The sequence below is a fragment of the Thamnophis elegans genome, chromosome 15 (assembly GCF_009769535.1).
Source record: "Thamnophis elegans isolate rThaEle1 chromosome 15, rThaEle1.pri, whole genome shotgun sequence".
In the NCBI taxonomy this organism is placed as follows: domain Eukaryota; kingdom Metazoa; phylum Chordata; class Lepidosauria; order Squamata; family Colubridae; genus Thamnophis; species Thamnophis elegans.
This window is the reverse complement of record NC_045555.1, coordinates 45,709,429-45,734,896: the sequence shown is the minus strand read 5'-3', so window position 1 is coordinate 45,734,896 and position 25,468 is coordinate 45,709,429. Positions and strand designations below refer to the sequence as shown.

The following is a 25,468-nucleotide window of genomic DNA, read 5'->3' as shown; positions in this document are numbered from 1 at the left end:
GGCAGAGAAAACTGTCCTTTCATCTAAAAGGTAACTTCCACAAAGTTTAGGATGATGGTAACATGGAAAACTGAATGTAAATCATTGGGAGACCTGATTGTACCAAGATGTTAAACCCAAAACTTCTCTCTGCTTTAAGTTTGAGATGCCCATTATTTTAACTTATTTCCAAAAACCAGGGTTACTTACAGTATTTTCTGGATCGGACAAAATTGCAGATGCTAAAGCAGCTATCTGCATCTTCTTCTCCTGTAGCTTTTTTTCCCTATGGACTAATAATTCTTCAACAGTAAGACCAGATAAGGGGTCTTCAAGAGCTGGTAATAAAGAAAACAACTTAACTGTTTAAAAAATATTTGCAAGTGAGATGGAGTGGAAAGAGTTTACTTAGAAATGGCAACGGCAGCATTTGGAAGAAATATTCTAACTGTTATTGAACTGTTAATCTGAGGATTCTTATTTAGAGCCTTTTTGATCTCTCTGCTTCCCTCTCATGGTTTTCTGGAAGGTTGTGCCGCAGGCTCGGTGCCTCTAGTAAAGATAAATTTATAACTTGGTTGGACTCTCACATCTACTTTCAAACAATGGCTCAGATACCTGCCTCGTTTTGAAAACAACATCAATTTTCCGTAGCACGACAAAACCGCGAAGCCCTTATCCGCGGAGATATAAGCGTGTCGCTAAAGCCGCGACGTCATCACCGCCGCGACAACAGCGCGGCAACAGAAGGGCGCTTTAAAACAGCGCCGCGGCAGAAAGCCGATTTCCATTAAGGTAAGGGTTAGGATTAGGTTTAGGGGTTTGTTTTAGGGTTTGTTTTAGGGTTAAGTTTAGGGTTAGGTTTAGGTTTAGGGTACTGAGTGCTTGGGAATGCGCGGATTTGCCCTCCGCGATTATGTCATCGCGGTAGGGTCGCGTTTTTCCTTAGCGCTTCGAACGGCGCTAATTAGTCTTCGCGCTTATGTCTCCGCGGATAAGGGCTTCGCGGATTTGTGGTGGAACCCAATTTTCTGATCAGAGCTGGCCTGACATCTAGAGCAGCGGAACAGCAGTCTATTGCTTGGCTAAAATCCAGCTACAGGTAGTCCTCACTGAATGACAATTTGTTCAGTGACCACTTGAAGTTACGATGGTGCTGAACAAGGACACTTACAACCGGTGCTCGTAGTTGCACCCATTACAGTGTTCCCTTGGTCACGTGGTTGAATTCCAGGTGCCTGTTATGAAAACAGCATCTCACGGCTACTTGTGACTTCACTGCCAGCTTCCAACAACTGGAGTCAGCTGGCAGAAGGGTCGCAAATGGGATTGTGCTAAGCAGGATTTGCTTAATGAAGTAACCAGAAGTGCGGTAAAGTGTTATTGTAAGTCGGCAGTCACACGTTGTCAAAGCCTTATAACCATATTGTTTGGGAGTTAGTTGCTGGTTGCAATTGCTGTCGTTAAGCAAGGACCAACTGTGTTTAGCTTCCTTTCCAAGCAATAATAATAACAATAATAGCAATAACAGTTAGACTTATATACCGCTTCATAGGGCTTTCAGCCCTCTCTAAGCGGTTTACAGAGTCAGCATATCGCCCCCAACAACAATCCGGGTCCTCATTTCACCCACCTCGGAAGGATGGAAGGCTGAGTCAACCTTGAGCCGGTGAGATTAGAACCGCTGAACTGCAGATAACAGTCAGCTGAAGTGGCCTGCAGTACTGCACCCTAACCACTGCGCCACCTCGGCTCCAAGAAATACCAATTAAACTGCTTCTACCACCATCCCAGTAATATTCACAGCATTTGAAGAATATTTTTTTCAATACTTCCAACTGTTCAAATTATTATTTTCCAAGCCTTAATTACCTTCCGTCACTTCCTCTTCTTCAACCACTTCTTCTTTCTCTTCTGTTTCCTCTTCAGCACTTATAACTGCAAGAAAGAGCATGCCCTTTAAGAAAACACACACACACACCCTAAGATTCCACATTTCATTATTGACTGTTTGCAAAGGCAATCCTAAGTGTGTATCTGACCTGGCTTTTCTATGGTCTGTGGAATAATTCCATGCTTATCTTTGATTGGAAGCAGATGAATCAGTTCCTTTTCAGGTTCCGACTGCAGGCGCCTCGGCACCTTCTCGTATTTGTCCATCACACTTTCATTCTTGCGTTTCTTGGCGTGAACTGGTTCACTAGGGAATGAAATTCGCATATGAATCATTTTTATCTATTCAAACGACTTGGGTTGTTTTGACTATGAAGGACCATTGAGATAATGCTACCATTAAAAATTAAAACGGCCAAGGGCCCCCGCCCCCCCCCCCATCAGTGACAGCTTTGCCAAATTGTGTGATGTATTCATGAGGACCAAGCAATTATTAAAATTAATGCTTCACTGGCATTTTCTAATAATTTCCGTTATTTCAGATGCAAAATACGGTCAAGCTCTTAACCCTTGAGACCTAAATTAGTAAGGTCAACACGTAGATTTAGATTTAGATAAATTTATTTATAGGCCGCCCTTTTCCTTGAGGGGACTCAGGGCGGCTTACAACGTATAGGGAAGGGAGTACACACAATGACATATAAAACAGTACGTAATTAAAAATAGAAGCAACATTCATTCATCATTCGGGAGGGGACGGATTATAATCTTTAACCCCAGGCCTGACGGGATAGCCAGATCTTGAGGGCTGTGCGGAAGGTCTGGAGGGTGGTGAGGGTACGAATCTCCACGGGGAGATCGTTCCAAAGGGTCGGAGCTACTACTGAAAAGGCTCTCCTCCGCGTAGTCGCCAGTCGACACTGACTGGCGGATGGAACTCGGAGGAGGCCTAATCTGTGTGATCTAAAACATTAGTTATATTTTAGACCTTGGTAATCAATTTTGTTGTATTTATTTTGTACAATGACAGTAAAGGATCTATATATATATCAGTGAATGTGGAATGAAAGTTTAATAAACAAGTAACTGTTTAAAGGTTTTCTATTAAGTTCTGGATTTGTCAGCACTCACTTGGAAGATAAGTCTCTTGTTATAAAAGATGCCTTTTGAGCCAACTCTTCCATTAATTTCAGATCATCTTCATCCATCATATCTAGAGGAAGTGCCTCTTCCTCTTCCTCTTCCTTTTTCTCCATCCTCTCTAGTGAGACAAGTGGGGGAAAAAATCAGAGGCACAGAAATATACATACCATATTTTTCGAAGTATGAGACGCACCAAGATTTTGAAGAGGTAAATTTTTAAAAAAAGGGTTTTGCACTCTGCAGAGCCCCCCAAACCCTCTGCACGCCTCGTTTTTTTTTGCCAAAAATGGGGCATGCGGAGTTTGAGATGCCTACAAAGTTTGAGTTTGAGTTTGAAGTTTATTTATATGCCGCCCTTTTCCCTGGGGGGACTCAGGGCGGCTCACAACCCAAGGGGGAGGGGGAGACAAACTTTTAACATATAAGACAATACATAATTAAAAACACAACATTCATACCATTCGGGCGGGTTACAGTCTTTAGCCCCAGGCCTGACGGGATAGCCAGATTCTGAGGGCTGTGCGGAAGGCCTGGAGGGTGGTGAGGGTACGAATCTCCATGGGGAGATCGTTCCATAGGGTCGGAGCTGCCACCGAGAAGGCTCTCCTCCGCGTGGTTGCCAGTCGGCATTGACCGGCAGATGGAACTCGGAGGAGGCCTAATTGATGAGATCTAATAGGTCGCGTGGAGGTAATTGGCAGTAGGCGGTCTCTCAAGTACCCAGATCCACTACCATGTAGGGCTTTATGGATGACAAGTAGCACCTTGAAGCGCACCCGGAGATCGACAGGTAGCCAGTGCAGCTCGCGGAGGATAGGTGTTATGTGGGTGAAGCGAGGTGCACCCACAATCGCTCGCGCGGCCGCATTCTGGACCAGCTGAAGTCGCCGAATACTCTTCAAGGGCAGCCCCATGTAGAGCACATTGCAGTACTCCAGCCTAGAGGTCACAAGGGCACGAGTACAAAAAACGGCCCTTTTTTCGCTCGTTTTTGCCCTCCCCAGCCCCCAGGAGCACTTTCCAAGTCTCCCAAACCCTCTGCACGTCCATTTTTGTGAAAGGGGCGTGGTTTCGGGAGGCCAAAAATGCTGTATTCAGTGTATAAAACACACCCAGATTTCCACCCTCTTTTTGGGGGAAAAAAGGTGTGTCTTATACTCCGAAAAATACAGTAAATACGCCTGCTATAGATAAGTGAAAATATATTGATTTTCCATTGGTATACCTGTCTGAGAACATGAACAATTAATTCAACAATAAGACTCCCTTGGACAACAAACTTGAGAAATTAGTATCAATAACAGACTGAACATCATTTGTTATGCTGCATTTGGTCTCTGTCTGCACATTGTTATACCGATAAAGCAGAACGGGAACATGCAAAATTAATCTTGAACTGAGATACTTTTATCCTCTAAAGCAGGGGTGTCAAACTTGATTTCATTGAGGGCCGAATCACAGTTGTGTTTGACCTCGGGGGGGGGGGGGGGGGGTTATGGCCAGCATGATGTCATTCATGTTGGGGGCGCCTGTAGTGGCCCGAGTGCTCTGCCAGCAAATAGGGACTCCCGAGCTGTTTTCGGCTGGGACAGCCTCCTGCAACCCTCGGCCAGTGAAAACGGAGCTCGGGAGGGCCACGTGCAGAGGCCCTATGTGCCAGTCCTTCGCTGTTTCCAGGGCAGTCCCGCGGGCCAGATCCGGAGCCCGGGTCTTGAGTTTCACCCATGCTCTAGAGAAGCTGGGATTTCTTTTTTATAATCTATACTAAGATCCCATTAAGATAGGAATGGACTAAAGGCGAGACCGCCTACTGCCGCTTACTGCCACATACCTCCCAACGGCCGGTAAGATCCCACAGATTGGACCTCCTTCGGATGCCGTCAGCCAGACAGTGTCGGCTGGCGGACCCCCGGAGGAGAGCCTTCTCTGTGGCTGCTCCGACTCTTTGGAATCAGCTACCCCCAGAGATCCGGACCTCACCCACCCTCATGTCCTTCAGGAAAGCTGTAAAAACTTGGCTGTTCCGGCAGGCCTGGGGCTGTTGACCTCACTGTTGAGGTCCAGCCCCGATTAGAACAAATGCGTGTGGTTTTGTGATTTTAAATTGTCTTTTTTTTTTTAATTTTCTTTTTCTTTCTCTTCTTTCTTTTTTGTAAGCTGCCCGGAGTCCTTCGGGATTGGGCGGCATATAAATTTTAATAATAAAATAAATAAATAAATAAATGTCTATAAAGATTCTCAATCGTCAAGTCATGGTTATCCCAAAGATGCTTTTCCAAAAGGCAGCTGGGCTTTCTTAAGTCTTTCTCCTTGAAAATGTTTTGCTTCTCATCTAAGCAGCTTATTCAGTTTGAATCGAAAAACACCTCTGGGACAGGAGTGGGAGATTGGCTAGTTATTTGATCACCTCAAGCCGAGGTGGCGCAGTGGTTAGGGGTGCAGCACTGCAGGCCACTTCAGCTGACTGTTATCTGCAGTTCAGCGGTTCTAATCTCACCGGCTCAGGGTTGACTCAGCCTTCCATCCTTCCAAGGTGGGTGAAATGAGGACCCAGACTGTGGGGGGCGATATGCTGACTCTGTAAACCGCTTAGAGAGGGCTGAAAGCCCTATGAAGCGGTATATAAGTCCAACTGCTATTGCTATTGCTATTTTATGTCACCTACAGAGACGACCTCCAAGTTGCCTCTTGATAGGCGACATCAAAGATCAAATAGCCTGCAAATAGGTCACCGCTATGTTAATCAACAATTTGATTATTAAACAATCCTTAGAGCAGTGTTTCTCAACCTTGGCAACTTGAAGATGTCCGGATTTCAACTCCCAGAATCCCCCAGCCAGCGAATGCTGGCTGGGGGATTCTGGGAGTTGAAGTCTGGACATCTTCAAGTTGCTAAGATTGAGAAACACTGCCTTAGAGTCAATAATATAAAATAGGGACATTTAACAGGTTCTCTATAGCTTACATATTTACACACACACATACAGAGAGCTTACTTGGAGGTTTTCTGTGATCTTCCAAAGGGACCGGCCTCCGAGATACAGCATCTTTCACAGCTTGTCTGAGTTTCCTTTGTTCTTTTCTATATTTCTTGACTGCGCTTTCTTGTTTGAATTGCTTATTTTTTAACTTGTTTTCAAGTTTTATTTTACTTGTTTTCAATAACTTCCGAAAACTTGGAACTCTCTTTTTATTTCTCCTCTGGAGACAAGAAGAAAGAAATTATATTATGCCTTTCAAACCAATCTGTGGCTTATATAAGCTTATAATGACCATATATCTTTGCAACTTTAATAAGATTTGTATGCCGCCCACTCCCATTGGGACTCTGGGCGGCTCACAACAAAAGGAAAGACATAAAAATATTAAAAATACAATTATTTAAAATAAGATATCATCCATTCAATCACGTGGGGCTGGATTTTAATCAACAACCCCAGGCCTGCCGGAACTTGGTCTTGGTGGCTTTGGAAATTGTGTGTGTGTGTGGGGGGTCATCACTGGAGGCTTTCAAGAAGAGATTGGACTGCCTTTTGTCAGAAATGGCGTGGAGTCTCCTGCTTGAGCGGGGTGCGGTTGAACTACATCAGTGGTCTCCAACCTTGGCAACTTTAAGACTTGTGGACTTCAACTCCCAGAGTTCCTCAGCCAGCTTTGCGACTTGAAGTCCACAAGTCTTAAAGTTGCCAAGGTTGGAGACCACTGAACTAGATGACCTAAAAGATCCCTTCCTTCCAACTCTGTTGATCTGTCCATCTGCATTCTTCTTCTTCTTCCCCAACCTGGTGCCCCCCAAGCGCGCTGGACTTTCATTCCCACGAACCTTTGTGGCTGCCTCTAAGCATTCTGGGAATGGAAGTCCAGCAAAGCTGGCTGAGGAACTCTGGGAGTTGAAGTCCACAAGTCTTAAAGTTGCCAAGGATGGAGACCACTGAATTAGATGACCTCAAAGATCCCTTCCATCCAACTCTGTTGATCTGTCCATCTGCATTCTTCTCCTTCTTCTTCTTCTTCTTGTTCCCCAACCTGCTGCCCCCCAAGCACGCTGGACTTTCATTCCCATGAACCTTTGCGGCTGCCTCTAGGGATTCTGGGAATGGAAGTCCAGCAAAGCTGCCTCTAGGGATTCTGGGAATGGAAGTCCAGCAAAGCTGCCTCTAGGGATTCTGGGAATGGAAGTCCAGCAAAGCTGCCTCTAGGGATTCTGGGAATGGAAGTCCAGCAAAGCTGCCTCTAGGGATTCTGGGAATGGAAGTCCAGCCTTTGCAGCTGCCTCTAGGGATTCTGGGAATGGAAGTCCAGCAAAGCTGCCTCTAGGGATTCTGGGAATGGAAGTCCAGCCTTTGCAGCTGCCTCTAGGGATTCTGGGAATGGAAGTCCAGCAAAGCTGCCTCTAGGGATTCTGGGAATGGAAGTCCAGCAAAGCTGCCTCTAGGGATTCTGGGAATGGAAGTCCAGCAAAGCTGCCTCTAGGGATTCTGGGAATGGAAGTCCAGCAAAGCTGCCTCTAGGGATTCTGGGAATGGAAGTCCAGCAAAGCTGGCTGAGGAACTCTGGGAGTTGAAGTCCACAAGTCTTAAAGTCGCCAAGGTTGGAGACCACTGAACTAGATGACCTCAAAGATCCCTTCCTTCCAACTCTGTTGATCTGTCCATCTGCATTCTTCTTCTTCTCCAACCTGGTGCCCTCCAAGCGCGCTGGACTTTCATTCCCATGAACCTTTGCGGCTGCCTCTAGGCATTCTGGCTGATGATTCTGCCTCTAGGGATTCTGGGAAGGGAAGTCCAGCGTTCCTGGACGACCCGCCAAGCGAGGAAGGGGCTTTATTTAAACGCCCTGAAAACTCGCGCACGGCGCCTGGCTCTCGGGGCTACGCTCCCACTTGTCACGGCCTATCCTCTCCCCAGCCGAGTCCCGCGCTGTTTATCCCCGGCAGCGACTCCCGCGTCCTCCACTTACCGGCTTCATGGCGGCTGCCAAGCAGAGAAAAACGACGCTCTCTCTCCCTCTCGGTTCCCACGCAGCCCTTGACTTCAGGCACGCGAGGAGCAGCGGAAGTGGGGTCTCGGCGCTAGTCGGGCCGGAAATGCTGTGCCCACAGCGCCCTCTGGCGTAAAGGAGGATCCGATGTCAGCTCCCATAGCTGAGCTGGGAAGCCTTTGGCTCTTCGCATCCCGGTGTCAATTCCTTCTTTGGGGATGCTGGCGTGGCAAGAGCAGACTGCCGCCTTTCTGGCAATTAAAATATAAAAATGCAGGAGGAAAACCCTCAATCAATCAATCAGAATAGACTTGGAATGCCATCTCCTTCCATCTTTTCCTGGAAGCCCCCCCAAAAAATCAGGGAAAGAATAGTAATTATGCCCGCCTTTCTGGCAATTAAAATATAAAAAGGGAGGAGGGAAATCCTCAATCAATCAATCAATCAGAATAGACTTGGAATGCCATCTCCTTCCATCCTTTTTCTGGAAGCCCCCCAAAAAATCAGAGAAAGAATAGTATTTATGCCCGCCTTTCTGGCAATTAAAATATAAAAATGCAGGAGGAAAACCCTCAATCAATCAATCAGAATAGACTTGGAATGCCATCTCCTTCCATCTTTTCCTGGAAGCCCCCCCAAAAAATCAGGGAAAGAATAGTAATTATGCCCGCCTTTCTGGCAATTAAAATATAAAAAGGGAGGAGGGAAATCCTCAATCAATCAATCAATCAATCAATGAGAATAGACTTGGAATGCCATCTCCTTCCATCTTTTCCTGGAAGCTCCCCCCAAAATCAGAGAAGGAATAGTAATTATGCCTGCCTTTCTGGCAATTAAAATATAAAAATGCAGGAGGAAAACCCTCAATCAATCAATCAGAATAGACTTGGAATGCCATCTCCTTCCATCTTTTCCTGGAAGCCAAAAAAAAAATCAGAGAAAGAATAGTAATTATGCCTGCCTTTCTGGCAATTAAAATATAAAAAGGGAGGATGAATATAATCAATCAATCAATCAATCAATCAATCAATCAGAATAGACTTGGAATGCCATCTCCTTCCATCTTTTCCTGGAAGCCCCCCCAAAAATCAGAGAAAGAATAGTATTTATGCCCGCCTTTCTGGCAATTAAAATATAAATATGGAGGAGGAAAATCCTCAATCAATCAATCAATCAATCAGAATAGACTTGGAATGCCATCTCCTTCCATCTTTTTTCTGGAAGCCAAAAAAAATAATAATCAGAGAAAGAATAGTAATTATGCCCGCCTTTCTGGCAATTAAAATATAAAAATGCAGGAGGAAAACCCTCAATCAATCAATCAGAATAGACTTGGAATGCCATCTCCTTCCATCTTTTTTCTGGAAGCCAAAAAAAAAAAATCAGAGAAAGAATAGTAATTATGCCTGCCTTTCTGGCAATTAAAATATAAAAAGGGAGGAGGAAAATCATCAATCAATCAATCAATCAATCAATGAGAATAGACTTGGAATGCCATCTCCTTCCATCCTTTTTCTGGAAGCCCCCCAAAAAATCAGAGAAAGAATAGTATTTATGCCCGCCTTTCTGGCAATTAAAATATAAAAATGCAGGAGGAAAACCCTCAATCAATCAATCAGAATAGACTTGGAATGCCATCTCCTTCCATCTTTTTTCTGGAAGCCAAAAAAAAAAATCAGAGAAAGAATAGTAATTATGCCCGCCTTTCTGGCAATTAAAATATAAATATGGAGGAGGAAAATCCTCAATCAATCAATCAATCAATCAATCAGAATAGACTTGGAATGCCATCTCCTTCCATCTTTTTTCTGGAAGCCAAAAAAAAAAATCAGAGAAAGAATAGTAATTATGCCCGCCTTTCTGGCAATTAAAATATAAATATGGAGGAGGAAAATCCTCAATCAATCAATCAATCAATCAATCAATCAGAATAGACTTGGAATGCCATCTCCTTCCATCTTTTTTCTGGAAGCCAAAAAAAAAAATCAGAGAAAGAATAGTAATTATGCCCGCCTTTCTGGCAATTAAAATATAAAAATGGAGGAGGGAAATCCTCAATCAATCAATCAATCAATCAATGAGAATAGACTTGGAATGCCATCTCCTTCCATCTTTTCCTGGAAGCTCCCCCCAAAATCAGAGAAGGAATAGTAATTATGCCTGCCTTTCTGGCAATTAAAATATAAAAATGCAGGAGGAAAACCCTCAATCAATCAATCAATCAGAATAGACTTGGAATGCCATCTCCTTCCCTCTTTTCCTGGAAGCCCCCCCAAAAATCAGGGAAAGAATAGTAATTTTGCCCGCCTTTCTGGCAATTAAAATATAAAAAGGGAGGAGGGAAATCCTCAATCAATCAATCAATCAATCAGAATAGACTTGGAATGCCATCTCCTTCCCTCTTTTTTCTGGAAGCCCCCCCCCCCAAAAAAAAATCAGAGAAAGAATAGTAATTATGCCTGCCTTTCTGGCAATTAAAATATAAAAAGGGAGGAGGGAAATCCTCAATCAATCAATCAATCAATCAGAATAGACTTGGAATGCCATCTCCTTCCCTCTTTTTTCTGGAAGCCCCCCCCCCAAAAAAAAAAATCAGAGAAAGAATAGTAATTTTGCCCGCCTTTCTGGCAATTAAAATATAAAAAGGGAGGAGGAAAATCATCAATCAATCAATCAATCAATCAATCAGAATAGACTTGGAATGCCATCTCCTTCCATCTTTTTCTGGAAGCTCCCCTGCCCCCCCCCAAAAAAAATCAGAGAAAGAATAGTAATTATTGAAACTTTTCAATCTCGAAATGCCAGCCTGAGCTGACCGAGGTAAACACACAGCTGTTCAGATCTGAAAGGGGAATCATGAGTGCTCCAGACAGACCACAAGATTTACCTAAAACCTTTATATGGGTAGTCCTCAACTTACAACTATTTATTGACTATTCAAAGTTACAAAGGCACTAAAAAAAACCCCCAACACTTAGGAGCGTTTTTTACACTTAATGATTGTTGCGGTGTCCACAGGATCAAAATTTGGATGCTTGGAAACTTATGTTTACGGTGATTGCAGAGATTTATGTAAAATATTTATATGGGTAGATCTCAATTTACTATTAATTTACTATCAATTTACTATCAATTTACTATTAATTTACTATTATTTTACTATTAATTTACTATTTATTATTAATTTACTATTATTAGTGACTATTCAGTTATCATGGCACTTAAAAAAATTGATTTATGAGCATGATTGTTGCAACGTCTGCATGGTTATGTGATCAAAATTCGGATGCATGGAAACTGATTCGTATTTATGACAGTTGCAGTGTCCCGGGGTCATGTGATCACCTTTTGCGACTTTCCGACAAGCAATCAACGGGGAAACAATATTCACTTAACAACCATGTTACTGACTTACCGACTGTGGTGATTCACTTAATAACTGTGGGACGAAAGATTGTAAAATGAGGGCAAAACTCACAACTATCTCACCAATAGAGATTTGGGGATGTTGTGGTCGTAAGTTGAGGATTACCTGTATAGCTGTCCATCCGATAACCAATTCTGGTGCTGGTCTTCTCCAAATCACAGAAGCTTCCAAAGAAATTATTTACTCCTGCACAATCTGACGTTGTGCAAAAAATGCTGACGTATGCACAAGTTCTGAGCTTAATAAATACAAGCTTTAGCATGGTTCAGACAACACAGATAGTCCTCAAGTTACCAGAGCTCAGTTAGTGACTGCACAGGTGAGACAACGTAGGGAGTCTGCGGCTTGCAACTCTTTAAAATGCAGTGCAGTGTTCAAAAGGTTTACAATTATAAGAGCCGAGGTGGCGCAGTGGTTAGAGTGCAGCACTGCAGGCTACTTCAGCTGACTGCTAGTTCGGCAGTTCAAATCTCACCGGCTCAGGGTTGACTCGGCCTTCCATCCTTCCGAGGTGGGTGAAATGAGGAGCCGGATTGTTGTTGGGGTCAATATGCTGACTCTGTAAACCGCTTAGAGAGGGCTGAAAGCTCTATGAAGCGGTATATAAGTCTAACTGCTATTGCTATTGCTATTGCTATCTATCTATCTATCTATCTATCATCTATCTATCTATCTATCTATCTATCTATCTATCTATCTATCTGTCATCTATCTATCTATCTCTATATGTCTGTCTGTCTGTCTGTCTGTCTGTCTGTCTATCTATCTATCTATCTATCTATCGGATTGTTGGGGGCGATATGCTGACTCTGTAAACCGCTTAGAGAGGGCTGAAAGCCCTATGAAGCGGTATATAAGTCTAACTGCTATTGCTGTTGCTAAAAGAAGTAAAGCTTTTTGCTTCATTATGCTGACATGCAGCGGTAGTGGGGAAGAGTAACACTTTGGGCACTATTCCCTTGCATTGAACTGAATCATTTGTACCCATCTCCGAAGTGGTTCTGTTAAGGCTGCCTTATCTAAGAAACCCAAACTCTGCCATTGTTTGACGCTGCAAAATGATAACCGTTAGGTAAAAACAGGAGACAGCATCTATTGATTTTTGGAACTTCTGTTCATTCATAAGGGCATTGCAAGTATGCCAGTCAATTGTTCTCCATCCCTTAGGTCAGGGGTCAGCAACCTTAAACACTCAGAGCCACAAAGGTCCTAACTGGAAGCCCCCTGTTCAATTCTGGAGCTGACCGGATGTCCAGTTCCCCCACCAGAGTCTACAGAAGATTCTTCTTTATAGATGGAAGGCTGAACGAAATGAAAGGAAGACAGTATTCATTCTGCTTACAAGTTTATTTACACAGGAATTGTTATTAGTAGTTGTGAACGAAGGCTAAATTCCTTCTATTTACAATTTATATACATGTGTATACTGTACTTGAAAAGTAAGAAAACTGTACAAGAGAACCCAAGTAAAAGACACACACCGGAGCGAGTAAAATACATAAGAAGGGGTGGGGAAAGCAGACATTTGAACTTCAACTTGAATGTTGTAATAAGTAATATTGAAGTGTGTTTTACATTTGATAGCAACATAAATATTACAATATACTGTAACCAAATCTTTTAAAATAGGCTCTGCAACTTTTTTTAAACACTCGGCAACCGAAGCGGTCTCACTTACTTTTTAATGCAATGATAAATTTTGACTTCATTTGCACATAACAAGGACCAGGTACAAAGGAAAAAAAGAAAAAAAAAAGGAAAGGCAATTTTATTTACATTAATACTATCAAAACGGACTTAGAAAGAACAAGCATTTAGCTGCTCAAGAGAGATTAAGAGGTATCCTTTCCATCCCCCTCCGTTCAAAAGCCATTTTTAAAACGTTTTGGAGTGTCAAAGAAGTTCGGCCTTTTACAGTATCGATGCTGACGTTAGAAGGGAATATATGGACTAACAATATGCGTTTTGGGGACTCATTATTGTACACGCTGCAGTAATCAACTTTAAATTTAAATGAGAAAACACTTTTAATATACAGGGACTCAAAACTTTCAACATTAACAATTGCGTAAAGTGTGCAAAAAGGGTTATCACTAGCTTATTAATTATACTAGTGTTTATCAAGTATAAGTCACTTTGATTTTTAAAAAAAATTCATATGATTTTTTTTTATGGATTAGAAACCAATTTTCCTGTAAGCAAAAGTACTTCAAAATGTAAAACGTTGAACACCTGCGTGGCTGCTTACCTAAGCCCCCAGTTACTGCCCCCCTTTCAGCCAAAAGGCTTGTTTGCCGAGGGCTCCGTAGCAAAATTAAATGCAATTTCCTCTCTATTCGCTTACATGAATTCCCTTAGTTGGAAAGCGAAACTGCCGTTTTACAAGGAGTTTTGTAAGACGCCCGTAAAAGCCTCCTGGTTCCTGGGCAAGCAGACAAACCCCTGATTTGGTCCTAAGGATTTCATCTGTAATTTTGGAGGTATTTGTACCAAAAACAGGTGGCAGTTTCTGGGGTCTTCCTTTAAAACACCAGACCTGCCCCACCGAAAGTGCCTTTGTGGTAATCATAAAAAAAACAAAAAACGGTATCCCTCAAAATTTTAAGTACCAACAAAAGTTATTACAAATGTTATTGCGTTCAACGTTTAAATATTAAATATGCGGTAGCCATTTTCTCAGTTTCATACTTTATTGTTCTGCTTCCTGAGAAAAGGGATCCTTCTCGCCAACGAGGTTCTCGTAATACTGGCCGCAGGATAAGGACCGTCGAATTTCCACCGCTGCGTTCAGTCAATACTGTTTCTTCTTCGGTCTCGGACGCCGTTTTTTTAGTGGTTTACGCTAAGAAGATGCTTTAGAAGAATTCTTTCACAACCAAGTGGTTTTTTTTTCCAATTGAACTTGGAAGTTAGCTCTTTAGTGCTGGGCTATGGTTCCTGTCTGCTTCTTTGCTGTCCTTCATTAATGAGGCAAATACCTGAAAGACACCAGTTTTTTTTTTTAAATAAAACTTAAAAATGGGCCACAACTTCACTCCTTTTTAACATTTATAAAAACCGGTCATTTCTGCAAGGTTTTCTCACCTGTCGTGGATCACATCCGTTTACTTTCCATCCTTCCCCTACCCTTATTTTTCAACAGCTCAATATTAAGTTTTATAATTAATTAATTATAAACAGAGAACAAAATAACAAGCCTTTTATGTGATAGATTAAGGAACCCACTCAGTTCAGTTCAGTTCAGTTTATTGCATTTATATGCCACCCTTTTCCCCCGAAGGGGACTCACCCAGTTAATCATGAGTAACTTAAGACCCAAACCCAACTCTTTTCAACATATAGTAGTATAAAGGAGGTTTATGGAGTATACCCTAATATAAGAATAACCAACCCTTCCCACTCTCTCGGCCTTCTGAAAAGCCACTAAAACCTGGCTGTTCCGGCAGGCCTGGGGCTGTTGACCCCAAAATACGGTCCAGCCCCATCTAGAACAGAGTGTATGGTGTGTTGTTTTTAAATCTATCTTTTCTTTCTCTATATATTTTAGTTTTTGATTTTATTTTTGTATTTGTAAGCCGCCCGGAGTCCTACGGGATTGGGCGGCATATAAATTTTATTAAATTCAAATTCAAGGCTAACGCATCCAAAGCGATCCCAATTTCAATTAAATTTCAGTATGCCATCTAGGAAGCTTTATAATCAACGGTATCGTGATCATAGCATATTCTTTGGAAAAATGCAACTATGATAAATTGTTAAATTAACCATAGCAAAAAAAAAATGTCATAAAATTGGCCATGGCTCCCTTAATCTTAGCCCTGCTTAGCAAGAGAAATTCTGGTCCCAATTGTAGTTGTAAATCAAGGACTACATGTATGTGGCAGGTGGGGGCCGAGCGTTCAAGGCCTTGTCAGTGGTGGGTCCATTCCAAGAATGCTACTCTTGCCTACAATTCAAGAATGGACATTGAAAGTTACAGGCTCTATAGGTTAGTGGGATAAAATGCTGGTTAGGCTAAATATCTTTGTCTAATTAAGATTACATTGAATTAATCAAGTGCAGTTAACAATGTTATTCATCCTTACTAGGTATATGTACTGACTTTACAGTGGTAGAGACTAACTTGATTCTGCACCTAATAACGGCAGCAAGACTGTTGGTGGCGCAATACTGGAAGAAGGAAGACTTGCCTACAACTCAAGAATGGACATTGAAAGTCACAAACTTAGCCGAGATGGCTAAAATATCGGCATATCTTAAGGACCATTCAAATGAGAGATATAAACGAGACTGGAAAAAATGGATTGGCTATATACAAAATAAATACGGGACCAAGAAATTCCAGTTAGCCTATGCTTAAGATCAGAAATGATTTAAATTGTTTAAAGTTAGCTCAGCAAGAAGAAGCTAAGGTCAATGTAGAGATGTCATTAATTTCTTTATTTCTTTTTTTTTCTCAATAGATTTTAGACTGTGTTTGTTAAAAATCCATACCGTGTACGGGTTCTGGGAAGTCGGGGGGGGGGGGAGAAGGAAGAGGGGGGTTGGGGGGAGGGTGGAGGGAGGGGTATATATTAGGCTAGACAAGAATTTGGTGGTAAACTAGAATTATTTTGACACACAAAAAATTGTACTCCGATGTCTTACTGATTGAGGAATGATGAAATGTTTGTTTTAAAAGAAATAGAACTTTTGAACCTTGAAGAATGCTATTCCTAAGGCATCCACCTTCATTTAGCAACAGGTAAACCCTTATTTTCCTAGGCAAGGTTAACCTCCGTTATCCGTTGCGTATAGTTAGTACTCACCTGAGCCCACTTTTTGTTACTATTCTGCATCTGAATAGATGTAATGCACGAAAAGAGCTTCTCCGATGTGATATCTTCTGGTAGCTTTGTTAGGAACTGTGCTATATGAATAAAGTCCATCTTCAGGAGAATGTCTTCATATAACCTAAGGATTCCTAATCCAGTTCTGAACAAAAATTCTTCTCCGTCTCTACAAAAGACATCCCAAACTCGACAGGCCAAATCAAGGGGGAGTGACTTGCTGTACAAGGTGAAGATCCTGCATTTTGAAATGAAAAAGAATCAGGCACGTAAAGGGCAAAAACACCAATAGCAATAGCAATAGCAGTTAGACTTATATACCGCTTCATAGGGCTTTCAGCCCTCTCTAAGCGGTTTATAGCAATAGCAATAGCAGTTAGACTTATATACCGCTTCATAGGGCTTTCAGCCCTCTCTAAGCGGTTTACAGAGTCAGCTTATTGCCCCCAACAACAATCCGGGTCCTCATTTCACCCACCTCGGAAGGATGGAAGGCTGAGTCAACCTTGAGCCGGTGAGATTTGAACTGCCGAACTGCAGTCAGCTGAAGTAGCCTGCAGTGCTGCATTTAACCACTGCGCCACCTCAGCTCTCTCTACCACACCCTCTAATTTCTCTTGCACTATCGGTGATTATTTAATCTAGATAAACAATCATGCTTTGGGGTTAAGGAACGAAACACCAGTGGATGTTTCATTTGCAACAGCTCTCTCTCTCCACTTCCAAGTGTACCTCCTACATCCCAAGTGAAGAGCTGCAATATGGAGATTAGAAAGCCAGTTTGGTGTAGCTGTTAAGATACAAGGGGATATGTAGTTACCGTATTTTTCGGAGCATAAGACGCACCCTTTTCCCACAAAAGAGGGTGAAATACAGCATTTTTGGCCTCCCGAAACCTCTCCCCCTTTACAAAAACGGATGTGCATAAGCTTTGGGAGGCCTGCAAAGTACTCCTGGGGGCTGGGGAGAGCAAAAAGGAGCAAAAAAATGGGCCTTTTTTGCTCGTTTTTGCGCCTCCCCCAGCCCCCAGAAGCACTCTACAAGTCTCCTAAAGGCTATGCATGCCGTTTTTGGGTGGCAAAAAATGGGCTGTTTTTTGCTCGTTTTTGCCCCCCATCCAGCCCCCAGGAGCACTTTGCAGGCCTCTCAAACTCTCTACATGCGCTCTACCTGGGGCTGCCCCTGAAAAGTGTTCGGAGACTACAACTAGTCCAGAATGCAGCCGCGCGAGCGATATTGGGTGTACCAAGGTACACCCACATTACACCTATCCTCCGTGAGCTGCACTGGCTCCCTATTGGTCTCCGAGCACAATTTAAGGTGCTGGTCATTACCTTTAAAGCCCTACATGGCCTAGGACCCGGATATCTGCGAGACCGTCCTCTGCCACACACCTCCCAACGACCGATAAGATCGCACAGGGAGGGCCTTCTCCGGGTGCCGTCAGCCAGACAATGTCGGCTGGCAACCACCCAGGGGAGGGCCTTCTCTGTAGCCACTCCGACCCTCTGGAATGAACTGCCCCCAGAGATCCGGACCCTACCCACTCTCATGGCCTTCCGAAAGGCTATTAAGACCTGGCTATTCCGGCAGGCCCCGGGCTGTTGACCTCATGACTGAGGTCCACCCCTGATTAGACTGGGTGTATGTTGTGGCTTTTTTAATCTATGTTTCTTTGTTTTTAACTTTTCTATTTTTTAAATGTATTTGTTATAAGCCGCCCGGAGTCCTTCGGGATTGGGCGGCCTATAAATTCATTAAACCTAATCTAATCTAATCTCTGCATGCCCCGTTTTTCACAAAAAAATGAGGCATGGAGAGGGCTTGGGAAGTCTGCACAGTGCAATTTTTTTTTTAAAAAAAAATTACCTCTTCAAAATCTTGGTGCGTCTTATACTCCGAAAAATAACAGTATATTTAAATAAAAACCCATTGTATTCATTGACTAAATTTCAGTATTGCATTTTTAAAAAATCTGCCTGCTGTGTTTGCTGCTATAGTAGTGTTCATGGGAACAGCAGAATGTGAACATATAATATTATAAGAAGCAGATTTTTCTCTGGGGTGCAGTTCAAGCATCCAGGAATTTGTTTTTAGAGGCAAAATTTAGCTCAGAAGCTAGTTAAGTGAAGCACTGTTTATTCTCCTTTTCTCCACAATTACCAACCTTATTTGGCAAGGGAGAAAACTAATTTTGTTTTAAAAAGCAATAATAAGCTTAATAAGCAATTGAAGGTGAAACCTTCAATGTGATAGCCTTCAATAAGCCATCTGCCAGTTAAATCCCATTCTCTTGTTTACTCCTCTGTGCCTCATGCAAACATGTCACAGTTCCTTCTGTTCTCCTAACCAGATTTCCTTAACCAAACACAAGGATTGCAATAATGGCAAATATCTCTAGGCTCAGGTGTAGGATGAGGGGGAAGGTTCGTTCTCCAAACTTATGGGTTGGTGTCCGAATGTTTCATTACCAGGATAGGTAATATCTTCAGCGGAACACTGACACGGACATCCCTCAAACTCCACTGAAGATGTTACCTAGCGTGGTAACAAAATGTTTGGAAACCAACTCACAACTTGGAGGACGAACCTTCACCCTCAATCACAAGGAATCCTAGAACACCTGTTAAACTCTCGCTAGCATTTAATTTCGCCTGAAAGTTTATCACTGTGTCATGATGTGACCATTAAGTTTTCTTTTTATTTTATTTTTTTTAAATATACTTTTTTTATTTTCCACTTTCATAACATATAATCACATGTATACTATTACATAGCCAATATCCTATTGTATTAAGTAGTAATTACATCAGTTCCTCTTGTCATCAACGCCCAGAAAGATAAAAACCCATTATTAGCTCTTCTGCTCTCCATACACCTCTTTCTTCTGCCTCTCTCCTACCTCCTTTCTTCCCTCCATCATCCTTTCCTACTCTACTTCCCCTTCCTTTCTCCTTCTCCTCTCTCTTCATTCCACTCCTCCTTATCCTCATCTTCCCCCCTTACGCTCTCTCCTATCCCTCTCTTCCCATCTTTCTTCTCTCCTCTGTTTCCCACTCTTCCTCTCTCCTATCCCTCTCTTCCCATCTTTCTTCTCTCCTCTGTTTCCCACTCTTCCTCTCATTCACTTGGTGTATTTTAGCTTCTGAGCAAACTCCATTCTATGTTGATGGTATTTATGCTTCCATATCAATATAGTTAACATATCTTAGTTTTAAAGAAAAAATAAGAGAAGTCAGTATACATGTGCAATCATATTACATTAAAATCTAACACCCCTCGTCAAACCTAATATACATCCCTCCCCCCCCACCCTCCTCCCCATGTGACCCTTACGTTTTCAACGTACCAATCTATCAAGTATATGTCGGGGGTAAGATTATAGGATTTAAAATGATGAAACAGTTTAGGCAGGTTTTCCTCAAAAAATACTTCAAATGCTGCAAAGTACTTCAGCATCTGAAAAGAAAGAAAGGGGAGAAAAATATATAGTTCAGGAAAACGTCACAAATTTTGAAACTTCTGCCGAATTATACATTAGCTTACAGAATGGAGCATGCCTTATTTAAACAGTAAATCTTAAAGTGAGATTGCAGTTACTGTACAACAGATTATGCAGCTGAGAAATAATTTAGCTAATATTCAAACACTCAAGAGTTTGAACTGGTTCTACCGAACTGGTGCGAACTGGTAGGAATCCACCTCTGAAGACGCACCCAGATTTTCAGCCTCTTTTTTGAGGGGAAAAGGGTCCCTCTTATACTCCGAAAAAATACGGTACACCTGTTAGCTATAAGGAGGAATACAGAGCTTCGATGTTTCGAAATCTAGGAATGGCACTGACTTCAATAGGATCATCTACTTTACTTGTCCATGAACGTTTTATGGTAAGAAGAAATCAAGTCAAATAATAGTAGAAAGTCATCATATGGGCACATACCATGCTGTGATCCACACGGAAAAAGGCTAGCTGGCATGGCTTGTTCAAAAGGTTTGCAAAGGCAATAAAAGCATCTGCCTCCTCCAGATTAAGTATGAGAACCGCAGCAATGAAAGACATGCCCTGGACCTGTAACACACAAACAGACAAACAGACAAGTTTTGAGTCTACTGGTTTTTATGCTACAGCTGAAGTTTTAGTATTTTTTGAAAATTAGGATATAACCAAATTATGACAATAAGATGGGCAGCTTATTCTGAGCCAGATGCTCCTTTTTTTCATACATTTACTTGCTGAATTATACTTTAGTCTAAAAATAACCGTGATTATTTATATAGGAAAAAATATGCCCATCTGCAGTCAGCTGAAGTAGCCTGCAGTGCTGCATTTAACCACTGCGCCACCTCGGCTCTTCTCATAAGCCATAAAGCATATGGTTATAACCGTATCAATGATCATATATATCAATATAATAAATTAGGGAAGCTTTGAATTTATAGTAATTTCTATTTTATTGTTGTGAAATACCCAGGTTGTTGAGAGTTGGAAGCAGTGGTGGATTCCGACTGGTTCGGACGAACCGGTAGTGGTTTGGTGGCCTGGGTCGCTGGAACCGACAGTGACCAAGGCCTGCCATGCCCCCGAAATGGTTCCCCGGGCAGCGCCATATGTGCCGCCACCTTGTTTTTCAGTTCCGCACATGTGCAAAACAGTTTTAATGGCATTGTGCAGGTGCGCACAGCGTGCACCAAGTGCATGCGCAACACACACACGAGGAAATGGCAGTAGTGCCTGATGAAACCTACGCCTGGTTGGAAGGCATACAAATATTACCATCATTATTATGGTTGGTCGCACAGTCAGCCAAATGTTTAGGCTGGTTTTGCCATTTTTATCCACCTATCAAACCCTTACTAGGGATTTGAGAAAGGAAGATGTTGTTTGATGGTGTTAAAAGTTTAATCACAAGACGTAAAGTGATCCAAGTAAAGTTGCCTTTTGCAACTGACTGATGGTGATTTTTGTCAAAGCCCATGGCACTCAAGTTCTGCTCCAGATAGTTTGGGATTGCATCAAGAACCTTGATTATTATTAATAGTACCTTTGCTTTCTTTTCCACAGTCATTCTACTTTATTATTGTCACTGTTGTTGAAAGAGTGACAACACTGTACAAATACTTACATATCCTACATCAGGTCTGTAACATGTATATGCTCCCAAGACACTGTGCAAGAGATCATGATAAGGGCCACCCTAAAATAGAAACAGTACATCCAAAAAGTAAAGGTTAAAAATTGAAATTTCAAAATGGAGATATATGATAAAGGTTATTTTACATCAAGAAAAAAAATCCCTGCATAGAATAATCACACTGGAATATCTATCTATCTATCTATCTATCTATCTATCTATCTATCTATCTATCTATCTATCTATCTATCTATCTATATATCCCTATCCCTATATCTATATCTATATATATCTATATATCTATATCTATATCTATATCTATATCTATATCTATCTATCTATCTATCTATCTATCTATCTATCTATCTATCTATATCTCTATCTATATCTCTATCTCTATCCCTATCCCTATCCCTATCCCTATCCCTATCCCTATATCTATATCTATCTATATATCTATATATCTATATATCTATATATCTATATATCTATATATCTATATATCTATATATCTATATATCTATATCTATATCTATATCTATATCTATATCTATATCTATATCTATCTATCTATCTATCTATCTATCTATCTATCTATATATATATATATATATATATATATATATATATATATATATAGTTATTCGGGTTTTCTCCTGCGTAAAATTGGAAGTGTCTTGGCGACGTTTCGACGAAGGCTCATTCGTCATCTTCAGGCTTCGTGGAAGCCGCGGGAGAAAACCCAAATAACCAAAGACCTACATACTAACACCCGCGAAAACCTCAGAAAACAAATAAATACATACATACATACATACATACATACATACATACATACATACATACTAGTCTCCCTTTATTTATTTATCAGCATAAATGTAACAAATATATATATATATATATATATATATATATATATACACACACACACACACACATATATATACATACACACACACATACACAAAAACATACATAGAGAGATAGAGAGATAGATATACATGCATACACACACACAGTATATATTATATAACTATTAATACCAACTTTTTATCACCCAGGAATCATGCCATCAAAATTACTTCTAAAATCTCCTCATTATAACTCTTATGTGTATGAATTAATGATCCTGAATGTCGCTTGCTGTTATTTTTCAAGAAAAATACATACTAGATACAACTTTAGCAAAGACAGGAATATTCTCTGCTTTTGTGATAGGACATTCCATTTTCTAAATTTTGTATTGTAAAGCTGGTATTCCTGCCTAGACAGATCTATGAATATAATACGAAAACGTTCAAAAATTTCAATTGATGTAAGTGTGGCAGTCAGGATGCTAATCAGTGCAAAGTAGATTATATGTAAGGTATGTCTGAAAAAGCTGCCAGAAGTCAGATTAGCATCTATGTGAGGAATTATTGTTTTGTATGATAACAAAATTTATTCATTAATTTGTGCAATTTATCCACCACCTCAATCCTAGTAAAACTTCAGGTACTTTACAAATATTAATACAGAAAATAATTGTAATCAATACTATGAATCATATTAGGTCATTAGAGCTATTGGTCCAGGATAATAAATTCAATAATCTGTTCTCCTCTCATCATTTTCTCTGGAAGTCTACTGCATTTAAAAAGCAGTTTTATTAAAAAGAAGAAATCCAATATGTCCATTCACTTATGACATACTTAATTTAGGGACAAGGCAATGACCATTCCAAGCAATAAACATGATTGAAATAATTTGCAATTTAATAAAAGTGATGCAGTCATATGGTAATGATGAAACAAAGGCGGCTTTGAATCCAAAGGTTATGTTTTAGCATTTTGTCATTCAAACAGGAAGGGGAAATAAGCTTTCATATTGATAAATGTTCATTTCAAAGTGCAGGTTGACTGAACATGAAGGGAAATACTGAGGTTCAGAACTGCCTTCTGCCTGAGCAAGATACACCTAGTTGTAGGACTTCACTGCAAAGCTGTTTCCCAACATCAGCAACTTTAAAGTGTGTTAAAGATTTATACCTTGTATTGGTTCTGGGAAGTCGGGGGGGGGGGAAGGTTGGGGGGGTTGGGGGGGAGGGGGGGAGCGGAGTTTACTAAATTGGAGGAGGGGTGTTGGATTTTAAGGTATTATGATTGTACATGTATACTGCTATTTTTTCTTTTTTATGTATATTGAAATGGAATTATAAATACCATCAACACAAAAGGGAGTTTGCTCAGAAGCTGAAATACACCAAATGAATTAGAGGAAGAGGGGGAAGCAGAGGAGAGAAGAAAGATAGGAAGAGAGGGACAGGAGAGAGGGTGAGGGGGGGAAGATGAGGTGTATAAGGAGGAGTAGTAAGGGGAGAGAGGAGAAGGAGAAAGGAAGGGGAAGTAGAGTAGAAAAGGATGGAGGGAAGACAGGATGTAGAAGAGTGGGAAGCAGAGGAGAGAAGAAAGATAGGAAGAGAGGGATGGGAGAGAGGAGGAAGGGGGAAGATGAGGTGTATAAGGAGGAGTGGTAAGGGGAGAGAGGAGAAGGAGAAAGGAAGGGGAAGAAGAGTAGAAAAGGATGGAGGGAAGACATGATGTAGAAGAGTGGGAAGCAGAGGAGAGAAGAAAGATAGGAAGAGAGGGACAGGAGAGAGGGTGAGGGGGGAAGGTGAGGTATATAAGGAGGAGTGGTAAGGGGTGAGAGGAGAAGGAGAAAGGAAGGGGAAGTAGAGTAGAAAATGATGGAGGAAAGAAAGGATGTAGAAAGGGGAAGGAGAGAGGGGGAAGAAAGTGTCGGATAAGGTATAAATATAGTGTCTGGAGAGCAGAAGAGCCAATAACTGTTTTTTTTTCCCCTTTGGTAGTTGATGGTAAGATGAATTGATGTAATTACTTAATAATACAACATGATATTGACTATGTAATAGTATACATGTGATTATATGCTATGAAAATGGAAAATAAAAAATTTTCTATGCAAAAAAACCCAAAAACGTGTGTGGTCTTCAATTATCAAAATTTCTTCGTTCAAAACAGCCATTGTCAAGGCTGACTCATAACGCACCTCTACTCGCAACTAGACAACAGAAATGAAGGGGGGGGGGGAGAGAATGCTTGGAATGTATTGGGAGCCGGGAGAAAGGTAAGGAAGGCATTTGTAAACCTCAGAAAATCCCGATACTTCAAGGCTGTGTGATGGGAACCTTCAAAAAGCGTAGCCTGTTTTTTCCAAAATAAAAAGAATGTGTTGGATTGGTGGGCAATATTGGACAACGGGTGGCCCAAATGGGGAAGAGGGGAAATTAACTATGCTGATTTTCGCAGAAAAACCTCAGAGCTAGCTTCACTTCTCCTGTGCCCATATGGATCTATCAGTAAAGTTATAACTCTTGGTAAAATAATGTTGCTGCATATGCCAACGGGACAGCCATTGCTAAGGATTTTGTTGAGCTGAAGCCCACACGCATTTTAAAGTTGTCAAGGTTGGGAAACACTATTGTAAGACACTGAGCAGCTTCAATTTCACAATGAGACACTCATCAGAGGAACCTACTATTTTATTTATTACTCTGTAATAAAGAGGTGGAACTGTAATAACAACATTTTGAGGAGCATAAGACCAGTACCAAACACTGATATAAATTGTTTAAAGTTAGCCTAGCAAGGAGGAGCTAAGTTCAATGTAAAGATGTTATCAATTTTCTATTCTTTTTCCCAATATATTTTAGACTGTTTTTGTTAAAGATTTATACCGTGTATGGGTTCTGGGAAGTCGGGGGAGGGTAGGTTGGGGGTGGGGGGTGGGAGGGAGGGAGGCTTGATGAGGGGTGTTAGATTTTAAAGTAATATGATTGCACATGTATACTGTCTTCTCTTATTTTTTCTTTAAAACTAAGATATGTTAAGTATATTGATATGGAAGCATAAATACCATCAACATAGAATGGAGTTTGCTCGGAAGCGGAAATACACCAATGGGAGGAAGAGTGGGAAACAGAGGAGAGAAGAAAGATGGGAAGAGAGGGATAGGAGAGAGGGTAAGGGGGGAAGATGAGGAGGATAAGGAGGAGTGGAATGAAGAGAGAGGAGAAGGAGAAAGGA

General features: G+C 41.3%; 2 protein-coding genes across 4 annotated transcripts in view; both read right to left on the bottom strand.

Annotated features, from left to right (window-relative positions):
* Nucleotides 1-8,066, bottom strand: part of NOC3L (NOC3 like DNA replication regulator) — a 29,834-nt gene extending 21,768 nt beyond the window's left edge. Inside the window, exons 1-6 of the mRNA XM_032231972.1 lie at nucleotides 7,975-8,066; nucleotides 6,012-6,216; nucleotides 3,004-3,133; nucleotides 2,022-2,179; nucleotides 1,852-1,917; nucleotides 190-317 (exon numbers count right to left, since the gene is read on the bottom strand). Coding sequence (XP_032087863.1) covers nucleotides 190-317; nucleotides 1,852-1,917; nucleotides 2,022-2,179; nucleotides 3,004-3,133; nucleotides 6,012-6,216; nucleotides 7,975-7,983 — 696 coding nt within the window. The 5' untranslated portion in view covers nucleotides 7,984-8,066. The remainder of the gene's footprint in view (nucleotides 1-189; nucleotides 318-1,851; nucleotides 1,918-2,021; nucleotides 2,180-3,003; nucleotides 3,134-6,011; nucleotides 6,217-7,974) is intronic.
* A 4,684-nt stretch (nucleotides 8,067-12,750) lies between these two features.
* Nucleotides 12,751-25,468, bottom strand: part of LOC116518516 (TBC1 domain family member 12) — a 63,704-nt gene continuing 50,986 nt past the window's right edge. For all 3 annotated transcript variants that reach the window (XM_032231977.1, XM_032231978.1, XM_032231979.1), the window contains 5 exons: nucleotides 21,375-21,446; nucleotides 20,192-20,320; nucleotides 19,601-19,710; nucleotides 16,231-16,489; nucleotides 12,751-14,400 (listed from right to left, as the gene is read on the bottom strand). In XM_032231977.1, the coding sequence (XP_032087868.1) occupies nucleotides 14,332-14,400; nucleotides 16,231-16,489; nucleotides 19,601-19,710; nucleotides 20,192-20,320; nucleotides 21,375-21,446 (639 nt within the window). In that variant the 3' untranslated portion in view covers nucleotides 12,751-14,331. The remainder of the gene's footprint in view (nucleotides 14,401-16,230; nucleotides 16,490-19,600; nucleotides 19,711-20,191; nucleotides 20,321-21,374; nucleotides 21,447-25,468) is intronic.